Source organism: Caenorhabditis elegans, chromosome II (genome assembly GCF_000002985.6).
Source record: "Caenorhabditis elegans chromosome II".
In the NCBI taxonomy this organism is placed as follows: Eukaryota; Metazoa; Nematoda; class Chromadorea; order Rhabditida; family Rhabditidae; genus Caenorhabditis; species Caenorhabditis elegans.
Window position 1 is genome coordinate 5,657,472 of NC_003280.10, and position 12,209 is coordinate 5,669,680.

General features: G+C 37.6%; 7 protein-coding genes across 10 annotated transcripts; 3 read left to right on the forward strand and 4 right to left on the reverse strand.

The window, feature by feature from the left end:
* Positions 1–242: 242 nt before the first annotated feature.
* On the reverse strand, positions 243–2,304 carry fut-3 (Alpha-(1,3)-fucosyltransferase fut-3). Its single transcript, NM_062705.12, has 8 exons — positions 2,027–2,304; positions 1,811–1,982; positions 1,543–1,768; positions 1,274–1,400; positions 844–932; positions 707–796; positions 512–659; positions 243–465 (listed from the first exon to the last, which is right to left on the reverse strand). Exons 1-8 carry the CDS (start codon positions 2,294–2,296, stop codon positions 385–387), a joined length of 1,203 nt encoding a protein of 400 aa, NP_495106.1. The 5' UTR covers positions 2,297–2,304; the 3' UTR covers positions 243–384.
* A 105-nt stretch (positions 2,305–2,409) lies between these two features.
* On the reverse strand, positions 2,410–3,315 carry ift-43 (Intraflagellar transport protein 43 homolog; the record flags this gene model as incomplete). Its single annotated transcript, NM_062706.4, has 5 exons — positions 2,410–2,653; positions 2,705–2,860; positions 2,916–3,072; positions 3,123–3,208; positions 3,300–3,315. The coding sequence occupies 5 exons, from the start codon at positions 3,313–3,315 to the stop codon at positions 2,466–2,468; spliced, it is 603 nt and encodes a 200-aa protein (NP_495107.1). The 3' UTR covers positions 2,410–2,465.
* A 394-nt stretch (positions 3,316–3,709) lies between these two features.
* Positions 3,710–7,772, forward strand: mdt-26 (TFIIS N-terminal domain-containing protein). Of its 3 annotated transcripts, none has more exons than NM_170997.5 (8): positions 3,710–3,842; positions 4,239–4,310; positions 4,697–4,816; positions 4,925–5,063; positions 5,111–5,577; positions 5,679–5,856; positions 6,263–6,782; positions 6,830–7,772. In NM_170997.5, the coding sequence occupies exons 1-8, from the start codon at positions 3,723–3,725 to the stop codon at positions 6,897–6,899; spliced, it is 1,686 nt and encodes a 561-aa protein (NP_740996.2). In that variant the 5' UTR covers positions 3,710–3,722; the 3' UTR covers positions 6,900–7,772. The 3 variants fall into 3 exon arrangements, 1 of the variants encoding a protein (NP_740996.2); NR_151552.1 differs by having other exon boundaries at positions 3,723–3,842; positions 4,925–4,995; positions 5,138–5,577; positions 6,830–6,899; NR_151553.1 differs by having other exon boundaries at positions 3,723–4,310; positions 4,925–4,995; positions 5,138–5,577; positions 6,830–6,901.
* An 85-nt stretch (positions 7,773–7,857) lies between these two features.
* On the forward strand, positions 7,858–8,810 carry C25H3.15 (DUF7808 domain-containing protein). Its single transcript, NM_001026812.3, has 4 exons — positions 7,858–8,030; positions 8,249–8,424; positions 8,480–8,556; positions 8,599–8,810. Exons 1-4 carry the CDS (start codon positions 7,937–7,939, stop codon positions 8,729–8,731), a joined length of 480 nt encoding a protein of 159 aa, NP_001021983.1. The 5' UTR covers positions 7,858–7,936; the 3' UTR covers positions 8,732–8,810.
* Positions 8,811–8,819: 9 nt separating this feature from the next.
* C25H3.16 (Sensor histidine kinase) lies at positions 8,820–9,346 on the forward strand. Its single transcript, NM_001026813.7, has 3 exons — positions 8,820–8,896; positions 8,944–9,114; positions 9,161–9,346. The coding sequence occupies exons 1-3, from the start codon at positions 8,839–8,841 to the stop codon at positions 9,289–9,291; spliced, it is 360 nt and encodes a 119-aa protein (NP_001021984.1). The 5' UTR covers positions 8,820–8,838; the 3' UTR covers positions 9,292–9,346.
* On the reverse strand, positions 9,285–11,459 carry C25H3.7 (GST_C_6 domain-containing protein). Of its 2 annotated transcripts, NM_001267173.2 has the most exons (5): positions 11,237–11,459; positions 10,989–11,188; positions 9,812–9,929; positions 9,632–9,766; positions 9,285–9,587 (listed from the first exon to the last, which is right to left on the reverse strand). In NM_001267173.2, the coding sequence occupies exons 1-5, from the start codon at positions 11,456–11,458 to the stop codon at positions 9,435–9,437; spliced, it is 828 nt and encodes a 275-aa protein (NP_001254102.1). In that variant the 5' UTR covers position 11,459; the 3' UTR covers positions 9,285–9,434. The 2 variants fall into 2 exon arrangements, 1 of the variants encoding a protein (NP_001254102.1); NR_155253.1 differs by lacking the exons at positions 10,989–11,188; positions 11,237–11,459 and adding an exon at positions 10,123–10,255 and having other exon boundaries at positions 9,435–9,587.
* A 102-nt stretch (positions 11,460–11,561) lies between these two features.
* C25H3.17 (PET117 cytochrome c oxidase chaperone) lies at positions 11,562–12,209 on the reverse strand (the record flags this gene model as incomplete). Its single annotated transcript, NM_001267174.3, has 2 exons — positions 11,562–11,797; positions 12,128–12,209. The coding sequence occupies 2 exons, from the start codon at positions 12,207–12,209 to the stop codon at positions 11,649–11,651; spliced, it is 231 nt and encodes a 76-aa protein (NP_001254103.1). The 3' UTR covers positions 11,562–11,648.

Below are 12,209 nucleotides of genomic sequence, written 5' to 3' on the forward strand. Positions count from 1 at the left end.
GAAGAGGCACCATGGAATAAGTAATGCATTTCTTCGATCAATTTTGCGAATTTCATAATTCAAAAAAATTGTGCAAACTTAAAAAGAGCCTAGGATTACATATTTCCTGGAATATGAAAATTTTCGCGATTACCTATCTCAATTGCAGTGTTCCCGTTTTTCTCAAATCGATTGGGTCTCAGTGCAACCGTGCACTGAGACCCAATCGACCCCCCCATATGTTTTGTACAATGAAAAATTGTATATCAACCTATTTATTTATGACAAATTTAAATCGTTTGGCGTATGCATAGTAACCCGGAGAGTGAGAAATTAAGTAAAGCATCATCGTTGCAATATAAAAATCGTATATACATCAGGAGAAAGTTCCAATGGGCTCAAATTCTAACCACTGAGCCAACTGCGCACGAATTCGTCCGTTTCGCATTGAGATTCGTTGTCAAACCATTTCCAAATGTTGTCGTACTGAAAATGGGTTAATCAAAAGAAAAGTTTCAATTGAAATACCAACCGATTTATAAACTTCTGTTTCGTTATCTTTCGCTTTCCAGAGAAGCTCACAGACACGGCACAATCCATTGCGATATCCAGGAGCGTTCCAAGGAGCAGAAGTCCATAAACCCTTTTGACGCCATTCAAAATATTCTCCATAGGCAGTTCTGAAATAAAAGTATTGTTATTGGTTGCAGATGGAAAAAATACTAACGAATTGGCCTCGAGAGATCTGAGATGATTGGCCATTTCGGAAGGATTCTTGTAGTCATCCATGGCAATGAACGATTTTGGAGGAAGTATACTGAAATTAAATGAATTTTTAGTGGAAATGGGAGCATGATTTAATACTTTTGATACACTCTTCGTCTCATCACAATTGGAATGCTTGGAACGGTGATTCGAGACCAAATCTTTTCAGTCACGTAGTCATTACACACCTAAATAAATATCGACGATGAAAATATTGTCCAAAACCAGAAATTTTGCGCCAAAACTACGGTACATGGTCTCGGCACGGGAGTTCTGGTTCACTGTATTTAAAAACGTGCGCTTTTAAAGAGTACTATAATTTCAAACTTTTGTTGCTGCGGAATCTGCATTGAATATTCAATTTTAAAAATCGTGTAACTATGAAAAATTGGTAAAATTTCCACAACAACAAGCGTCTGAAATTACAGTACTCTTTAAAAGCGTATTTAACAAAAATGTTTCGTGTTGAGACCGGACACCGTAATTTTTGGGCCAAAAATCGCATGTCTTCGGGGATGAGTAATATTACCGTATTCTCGATCGCAATGTAGAATGGATACTGCTCGAATACATCAATGCACTCTACTCCAGCAGGACAAATAGATTTAAGTCGATCATCGGATGCACATTTTCCTCCAATTGTTACATTGATATGTCTGAAATTAAAAAAAAATTCCATAAACTTAAAAACCCAAAGGGTAAAGATCTATAAGAGCACTACACTTACACCAATAAAATAGTTTTTTGAAAGTCTTTTTTTAGCTTTTTTACAAATTAACATGAATTTAGGGAGCTTACTTTCCGAGTTCCTGAAGTGCAAGTTCTCTTTTTGATTTTGTATGACAATTGGAAATGAGCCCGAATATTCCTTTCATCGTTTTCACTAGTCTTTTCGGTTGCACATAGTAACTTTGCACTTTGAATCCTCGACTTTCTGCAATTTGAGTTGGAATCAAAAATGTTCCGTATTTATGAATCGCGTCGGAAGAGTAAAGATGAGTTGATGTCCAGTTGAAAAATCCATCTAAATATATCGGTTTCATATTTAAAACATTGATTTTAAAACCTGGAACTGCAAAACGACCACTATTATCAGGGGTTTCCATTGAGTTGAAGACAAAAATTTGGTCAGGTTTCCTCGAGACAGGCAGAGGAAACTTTGAAATATCAGCAGCATGAAATACGACAGCATCAGCCGAATCCAATTGATGGCGATTTGTATCAATTACACAACGATCCTTCAAAATAAATAATTTATAACTGTATTTATTTACAATAATACCGTTAATCCTGGACAGTCTGAAAGAGCAGTTGAAGGAACAGTTGCACCGAATATTGTAGTCCAGTATAGAATTCGTTTCGGGGCAAGTTTCCCAAAACGGCTACCGATTCTATCCTGAGATACTGTTAGGTAAAGATGACGTTGTGGTCTGTGAATTGGAACGTGTGATCCATCATCATATCCGATAATCGAGTATACTGTGTAGATACCGAGAAGAGCGCAAACACCGAGAAGCAGGTATCGATAGACACTTGCTGGCCGAACCCTCATCTGAAAATCTGAAATAGTTAGGAATGGTGTGCATAAATATTGCAATCTAGATTGTCAGGCATTTCTGGAAGGATATATTCACCTTTACATTTCAAGGAATAGTATTGTAGAAAGATGATGATTTATTTTTATTGATATCACAAGTATACTTTAGATTTTCAGTTACAGATTAATATTTGCTGGAAATCAAAGTTTCACGAGCATTTCGGGAACGAGAATCGGACGGTTGATCTTTCGCATCTATCCTTTCCTTTTTAATGCGAGACTCGAGAGAATTGAAGAGGCTTTGAGCAGTCCATGGACCCTCTTCGTCCACCGTCTTTTCAGTTGGAAACGATCGCCCGAGAATGGAAACGTCTGAATGAAAATTGAAGTGTATTTGAGAGTAATTTGATATTCGAATCTCACCAACATCTCCGACTTTGAAATATCGTGTGAGTGGATGCATGGCATTTCCAAAAACGCCCGCACCTTCGTTTAATGTCAACTTGCTTCCAGTTTCCGGATTGCGGTCTCGATAACCCGCATACTCATCATTAATCTGCACACTTTCTATAGTAGCGGCTGAAAATTAATAGTAATAATTTATGCACAAAACCAAAAGAAAATGAAAACTTACAAATCCTTGCCATATTCGGGAAATTGGTTGGCGGTGCAGCGATCGTCTCCTGTGAATCATCATCATCAGTTTTCCTCTGCGATTTTCCAGTTTTTCGAAAAAGACCTGTCAGAGGGCGTGTGAGAGTCTCACTGCTGAATCCTTTAATTGGATTTTCCTAAATTAAAAACTATTTTAAAATGCGAAGATGCTTCAGAACTCAAATACCTTTAGAATCCCACCGAATCGTCCCTTCTTCCCAGTTTCCGACTCAGCACGCTGTTGTATTCTGAATCCTGGCTCGTTTGCTTCATCTAAAAACAGATGCTTATGAAAAATTATGAAATATGTCACGAGAACAAAGTGCGGAGTGCTCAAAGTGAATCACAAGACAACAGCAAAAACTTTCGAGTATTATCATTATTTCTGTTCATTTAGAAGCAGGATAGTTGAGATTAAAATAACAAAACAAGAAGCCCGTCGTCTGAAAAGAATTTAATCAATACTGCTCTTTCGGGGAACGAATTATTTTGAAAAACTACAAGCAATACAATTAAAACACTTTTCAAGTTCGTTAACAGTCCTTATTTTTGGAAGCTTATAGCTTTAAAATGTTTGTTTCAATAAATATATAATAAAAATTTTCGAGCCGCAACGCATCTGCAAGCGGAGCGTGTAGATGGGCGGGGTTTATGTCTCCAGAAGCCAATTGCCTCTCCGTAAGAGGCGTGGCCAGCCAATCAGCGCACTGCAACAGCCTCCACGAGGGGTATAAAAGAGGGAGAGTCGCGCGCGCGCGTTCAGTCGCCCAGCTCGGGCTGTGAATGGATGGTCGCTTGCGCTGCGCTCTCCTCCTTGCAGCCACCAAATCACTTGGCGGTTTCAATGGCTGCGTCTGCTCAAAATGTTGAAGAAATCAAAAAACGGCTTCAAATAGCCGCTGAAAATGTAAGCCTCGTCCCATGAATCACACCCGTCAATAGAAAAGCTTTTGAAAAATCGATAATTTCACAATAAAACAAAAAATCATTTTAATGAGGGTTATTTTGCTAATAAATGGAAGCTGGGCTTTCCCAGCATCTGTGTTTTCAGGTTGCGAGTAGATAATTTCATGTATTACTTTAATTCTTGGTTTCCTGCTGATCTGTTTTGTTATTTTATTATTTATATATATAAATAAAATTTATTTTTATAATAATGCATTTTCCATTTTTATTTTCAATTCAATACAAAAACAAACAAATAAAGAATTATCAGTTTTTTGGGAAATAATCCTGAAGATCTGAAACAGTTTTTCCCATACCATTCTTTTTTACGTTTTGATTTCAATGTATTTCGCTTCAGGATGATCAGACGTTGTGCGAATCACTGCTCAACGAAGTTCGGCCGTTGGTGACGAGTCGAGAAATTTTAGAGGTAAGGTTTGTCTATTAAAGCCACCAACACGCGCTTTTTTTTACCCGACTGTTGGGCGTGAAGCCGCCCGAGAGAGCCGAGAAGGCAGGCGCGTCCTCCTCGGGCCGCTTTGCCCCGACTGACTAGACACCCGATGGAGATACCTCCTCTGCGTCTCGAACCCCTCTCGCGTGTCTAATGCACAGTGTCTCGTTGCTTACCCCCTTTTCTCTGAACTCTTCATGTATATGTTGAGGGTAGGCAACGAGACACGCACGTCAATCGATGAATTTGAATAGACTGGCATGCTTGGATATCTCGCGCAGTGTGTAGAATGCGTATTAGCAACGAACTAAAATCATTCACAAGGGGAAAGATACTAGAAACACAAGAATTTGTTAATTCAGGAAACTCGAATTGGATTCGTCGTCAATCAGCTTCGGAGGCAGTACTTCAAAAAGTGGCCAGCTCTTTTGAGGATAAGTAGAGAAGTTATCAAATCGTGGTCCGAAATCGTGTGCGATGAGGTAATTAGTGAATTCTATGATTCCTATTCTTGTGATGAATGTAATTTTTATGTTAAAAATAATGATGATACTATAATGCAACTCGATTTTTACGAAAAACAATTGCAGGTTAAAAGGCCGCAAAGTGGAGCTTCTTCTCGAAATACAACACCGAATGTTCTTTCTCCGAGTGTCGCCAGGCTCATGCAGCGAGGAATTACACCTAATACACCAGCTGGAAGGCGGGTCACATCTACTGGCCTTCCAGGTATAATTCGATTTAAACAAGTTGATTGTTTTAAATCGACTTTACAGGTTCCCAACAGCGCCTTGTCTCGCCAGCGAACGGTTCATATGCTCCACGTAGTCAAGTTTCGCCTGGCGAGTCGACTCCTGTTGCTGCCTCCGTCGTTGTGAACGGAATGCACAAGTCAGCGTCAGTTGGTGGAGATCTTCTGAAACATGCAACAGCATCACTTTCTACAAAACCAATCACACCAAAGGAGAATGGAAAACGGAAAGCCGTCGATGAAGCTGCTGCTCCCTCAATCAAGAGAACCAAAACGGCTGCTGCTGCACTTTCAGTATCAATTACTCCTGGAACTCCAACAACAATGGCTCCACAAACGCCTACCATGTCTGTTTCTGCTGCTAGAAAAGCTGTTCAGAGCACTAGTGAGCTCTTCGCTCAAATGAGCCAGACACTTCCTGGGCACATTGACATCGGTACAGACATTCGGGAGCACGAGGAACGTGTGAAAAGAGAGCTCAAAGATGAAGAGGTGAGCAGATTATGAAGATTTCTAGTTGAACTAAAGGAATTTACAATTTCTAGAGTGAATCTAGTTACAAGTAAAATAAAAATTATTCAAACACGTTTCAGCTGGCACACAGTCTTCAATCGTCTGCTAGCTACGGAAACTTCGGTTCAGCAACAACAACTGAACGGAAAAAGCGGAAATACGAGCGAAAAATTCAGAAGGGCACTGCACCGGGCACTCCAGCAGCAGTGGCATCCCCCTTGTTGCAGACGACAACGATGGTCACGCCTCCGTCTTCAAGTGAGTTGTGTTTTTCTTTTTCTCTCACTCACTATTCTCTGTTGCTTCTGCTTGTCGTCGTTTACACACTCACTAATCCATCATTGTATCTCAACTAATATAGTTCAGTAATCGGAAAACGAGGTTGAAAACTTACCGCTAAAAATTAAGAAGTATTGAAATATATTTTTTCAAATTGACTAGTGAGATGGGTCTCGAAATAGTGAGAACAGGGATTGGTATGAAAATGGGCAGTGAAAAAGCACAGAAAAGAGACATAGACAGATAGGATGAGTCCTTTGGGGGAAAGTCACGAGATAGAGAAAGAAAAGAAAAAAAGAAGATAAAGTAATGAAGAGCGGCTAAGAACATGATGTGTTCTATTTATGGAACTTACAAAGTTTTTCAAAAATTTTAATTATTTCAGATAATATTCCTGAAGAACGTCTTCCTTCGCTGGTCATCCGCCTTGGTAAAAACGGTCTCACTTCAGCTGCTTCAACTCCAGCATTTGTTTCATCAGAAGAATCCGCAAAAAGGAAATATGAGAAGAGCATTCGTTCAATACCACGTTCAACGACTCCTCCACCTACAGCTAGAATGCAGGAAAAAGAACGAGAGAAAGAAGAGATGAAACGTGAGAAAGAGCGACAAGAAGCTATCAGAAGAAGAGAGCAAGAAGAAGAAGAGGAAGAAGAAATAGTCGATGATAAGCCTAAACCTGTTCTAAGTAAGCTGAAAGACTGGAAATCATTGATTCCATCGATGGAAGAGCTCCGAATTCGTGCTCAACTCGCTGAAAAAGAAACTAAAAAAGTACTTGAAGTTTCTGCCGTTAAAACGAAAAAGGATCCGACGAAAGTGCAGCTGGTGAAGAATTTCCGAAGACCAATTTTGATTCTTCCATATCTGGAAAATCCAACGGGACCGGACTTTTTATTACACAAGTAAGTGGCTTTCAAGTAATTTTTATGTTGAATTATATCAATTTCAGATATCCCAACAGTCTACAATACTACTCGGAAGACAATTTTAGGTTTGGAGAGAAACGTCCCACTGCGTAATCTTTGTATTCCTTCAAGTCCCCGTGTAGTAATAACCTACCTCATCCCTTACCACATCTTTGCAGTTGTTATATCCTCTTTTGACTTCATATTTTTACTCAAAATTTTTTATCAAAAACTCAAAAAAAGTGAAAATTGAAAATCTTAAAAAAAGATATTAATTCTCGGGTTACTTTTCTACCACTTTCCTTCCAATCTTGTTGTTTTTCCCCTTTACAGATGGTGTTCTATTAATATGACATGATGTGCCCTGAAAATCTTTCCATTTCAACATGTTTTCATTTCATTTTCTTTAAACACGAATCCCATCCCACAAATCTCTGGTATGTTCCTTTAATAACTGGAAAATTTCAAAAAAAATTATTTGGCCCGAAAAAGTCTCATAAACGCTCAAAAAATTCGGTGATGATCTCTCTTTGTTTTCCTCTTTCAATTCAATTTCTCGTGAATTTTTCTTTTCTGTATTGTATTTTTTTTTGTTGTCTAGCGCCTAATTTTACGTGGAGAGCATAAGCTTGCCACATTACCAATACCATTTTTCTTGTCTGTAATTATATCAATTTTGTGCTCACTTTTCCTTCTTTGTTCCTAATTTTCTTGCTCATTTCATCCAGTTTTTTTCTTTTCTCTCTCTCTTTGTGTCCTTACTGGTCATACTGATGTTTTATCAACACTTTCCCTTCCTATTTTCTTCCTAGGTTCCACTGATTACGGTACTTATTAGGTTTTTCAATTGCTTTCAGTATGGCTACCGCATTTCTTTTTTTTTCTTTTGTCCATTGTCCTTTTTTGTCTTTTATTACATTTCTCGGCTCTTCTAATAGTATCTGCCGAACCTTGTTGAAGCCTGATTAATAAAAACGTGATAAGATTAAAGGTTTGAAAGATTTGGAGCGACAACACAACACAAGAAGAAACAAAAAACAAATGATGATTTGACTCACTTTCACTTTCGAAAAGATATCATTTAATACATCTTTTATGTATAATCCGCTTGCCTCATTTATTCTATCAACAGCTGATTGCCGCAAATAATTATGCAATACTGTCCTTTAAAGTTTATTCCAATTTTTATTATTTTAGTTTTATTAAAAGTGGATGCAGCTCCACCGAGCGGCTCATTTTTTTGGAGTAAGTTTTTCAAAAAGCGAAATACGAGCTATTCAAGGTACACAAAAAATATAATTTATCACTCGCGGGTACTGTAACTGCGCAGTTTCGGTCGTTGCAAGACCCGGTACCGTATTTTTATCACCAGAATCTCAAATTTTCGCATTGGAGCATTTAATGATATATTATTAATTTGTTGACAGAATCTGTATCGTAATTCAAAAATATTATTTATTCAGCTGATCGTGAGATTTCCTGTGTCACATATGATGTCAATCGAACACGTTGTGTATTGAATCATCCACAATTGGGTCCTGAACAGAATCCTGAATGCTTTGATGAAGTAGATGAAAATGGAAAGAAACTGAAAACTTATTGCGCTTTGGGATGTGAGGAATCTCTCGAAGCACAACTGGTATTTCTAAAAATACTGTGTAAAGGCACTTTCAAACAAAAAAAAACATTTTCAGGTCAAAAAGATCCCATCAAATAGCCCTTCTTGTGTCCAGCACTACACTTATAATCTGGAACGAAGACGCCAAGACTGGTAGGCTAATAGAGTATTACGGTAGCTGAGATGACGTTTCAGGCTTCTCTGGCGGAATGGTACCTGTCTCGACACAACTATTCGATTTCATTTGATATGTGGAACACCGACGAATCCGAAAATATTCTACAGAGAAAATGAAGAACTTTTCATTTATGAAGATGCTGAAAATTAATACGTGACCCCTCCTCTTTGCATTATTTTTTAAATTTAGTCTCTTCTCTTGTGCCGAATAAATTATTAATAGTTTTAAACTTTTACAACTCATATCAATCATTCAATATGGCAATTGTTGCACCAAGACAGGCTCCAGACTATGATCCAGCTTTCAGTGATAAATGTAAGTTTACATTAGAAAATAATCGTATCAAAATGAACCAATTTCAGATAAACTCTCTGTGACAGTTGAACTTTCATTGTTCCTATTCATTGGCCTTACGATGGGATTCATTTTGATTATGGTCGGAATTATGGCGGCCTTCCGTTGGTATTATCGTAGATTGCTCGAGATTCGGCTCAAGGAGCTTCAGACTGCCTATGAGCCAGGAAGAATCTTTCGTAAGTTACAAGTTTCCTCATTTGTATCAAAATTTCAATTATTCAGTTATCGAAAATGCTGGCAACGAAATCGTCCAAGTACATCTTGGTCCATTGTCGCCGCCAATCACAGATCAAACTGAATACAATGTGGTGGCTGGATACTTGCGTGATGACAAACGAGGTCAACTGTTTTAGCTGTTCTTTTATTAATGCTTTTTTCATTTACTTTTTTCAATTAAACGTTAAAATGAAAGTCGTTGAATATAAAGACATACATACAAAATTATCTCATTTAATTCCTACAAAAAATCAGTCGTCTACAACACATCTTCTTGTATTCAATCGTCTCTCCACTCGGGATAATAGTGTTGACGGATACGGTCACAGTAGGCACGTACACGTGGAAAATCGTCTTCAAGAAGATCGCTGATTTGTTGACGATACGGGAGGTAGAATACGGCACCGATTTGTCCGAATACGGAACAATCAACCTAAAAATCAACTTTTTCAGAATTTTCAGAAGTTTTCAACTAACCGAAGTGATTCTGTCACCAAACAAGAACTTTTTGTCGCCCAAAATATCATCGATTGCTCGAATATCTCGTCTGAGCAGTTCTTTTTGCTCGGCCACATCCAGTTTTCCGAGAACTCCATTCACACGTTTACGAGCCTAAATTTATTGATTGATTTTCATATTTAAGGAAGTTCAACGTACAGTCTGACTGAATCCTTTGGCAAGGTAGTTGGTGAGGAAAGATGGAAGTGGAAGATTGCTGACTTGTCTTGCAAGAAGAAGATGAGCATTGTTCACAGTTTTGTCGACGAGAAGAGCACTGTAATATAATTATTTTTTAATATTATATGATAAAGTTTTGAAATAACACAAGTTTTTGGTCCTTTTTTCCAAAATGTTCCAGATCACATAAATCTGAACTTTTCATATAAAATATTTGATATATGTCCATGTGTCTGCCTATATGCCTATTTCATGCCTTCGTACATGCCTAGCAAATTTTTGCCGCCTACCTACGTGCCTTCTCAAGCCAGCCTACGTGCCTATCCCCTGCCAAAAATCTGTCTCGGTGGGTGCTATCTTTCTGAACCAATCTTCGATCCAGAAACCGATATCCAGATTCCCGAAAGGCCCATCGGCACACATCTCGGCCGATTTCAGGACCCCTGCACAATTCTTCATTGACAGATTAATTTGGCGAGAATTAGAATAGAACTCTGATCGATATTTTACTATTCTAATGCGTACACCACTAGACCACGAAGGACACGTATTTGAGCGCTTGGGAAGACAATTCACATTGAGACAAACACCAAGAACACCTGCAAATGCTGAGTGGTCTAATGCATCGCCAGATTTTACGACCGTCTATTTATTACGAGTCTCTCTATTACGATTATCTAATTTTGTCAGTATTACACAGACACGAAAATTTGTGATTTTTGCGCCAAAAATACGGTATCCGGTCCCGACACGAAAATTTTCTGTTGAATGCGAATGGATATGCGCCTTTAAAGAGTACTGTATTTTCAAACTTTCGTTGCTGTAATATTTTTATAGATTTGTTAGAGTTTTCAATAAATGAATACATTACTTACAAAAATCTATTAAAAATTGATTTTAAAAACTCCGCAAGAACGAAAGTTCGAAACTACTGTACTTTTTTAAGGCGCATATCTCTATATTTAACAAAAATTGTCGTGTCGAGACCATGTACCGTATTTTCGGAGCAAACCGCAAAAGTTGGTAATATAAACATGAAAATATAATATTTATAGTCTACCGTACTAGCGATTACGGTAGCTGGAATAGTTTCTCGCCCGATTTCGTGATTTTTATTTATTTTTTTATAACATTAAGTTGGAGTTGAAGAACTTACTAATTAGTTGACAAATCAATCATTCTTTCCACAGCTCGAGCCGTTCCTCTATCCGATCCTTCAAGCTTGTCATCGAGATCAAAGTGTTTCTGAAGTTTCCATACGATAACTTGAGAATCCGAAATTTGTTGTCCATTGAGCTCAATGAATGGTAGAAGTCCTCGTGGAGATTGACGAAGTGTAAGCCACGTTCCAACGACCTAAAAAGCTCAGAATTGAGGATTAGTTTATATTTTTCCACGAAATACCTCATGCTTAATACGATTCGCTCTCAAAAATGTTTCAATTTTCAGACAATACGGCGATAGATTCGGTTGACGATTAGCTGGACGTGGAAATTGATAAAGATATACCACATTCTCTTTCCAATTTGTCTTTAGTGGTCCTTTACCCTGTAGACTTGTACTTGCTGCACGAAGAAATGTGCAGGTGGTTACTGTAGTTTTACCCAAGTTGAGAACGGACTGCATTCTGAAAGAGAAAAAATATAAAAAATATAATAAAAGAAACATTTGGATATAAAATACATTTCAGAAGAAAACTAGTTAAAAATATCGATTGAAAAATAGAAAAATAAGAACTTTATTTAGAGCATTAAAAAATACCCGCAAATCAGTCTTTAAACAAAAAATCCTAAAGTCATAACAAAAAATTGCGAATTTAAGAGTTAGCAGCTTTATATTCTTCGTATTTCTTTTTCTGTAACTCATATTCCTCCATATTCGTGTGCTGTTGAATAGCATTTAATCTGTACTTAACACCTTCTTGCCTTCGTTCCTTTTGACGCCGTTCATCCCACATTACAGCAACTGAAATTTCTAAAAATTATAGCTATCCGGAGAAGCGTTTTGTGTCAAGAATACGGTACCTGGTCTCACCACGACAAATTTTTGTTAACTGCAAAAAGGATTCAAAGAGTACTGTAATTTCGAACTTTTTTGTTGAAGAATTTTTATCGATTTTGCAGATTTTTTATAAATTTATATACCTATTTGAGTTCTTAATAAACAAATAGGTATTTTTTATTATCCGCAGCAACAAAAGTTTAAAATTACAGTAATCTTTAAAGGCGCATATCTTTTTTCATGTAACAAAATTTTGTCGTGTCGAGACCAGCCGAGTAAAAAAATTAATCTTACAAATCGTAACCGTAGTGAAAATACACGAAGCAACGAAAACTCTGAAACCGTATCGATGCTTCGGTGGAGCTGCTGACAACAT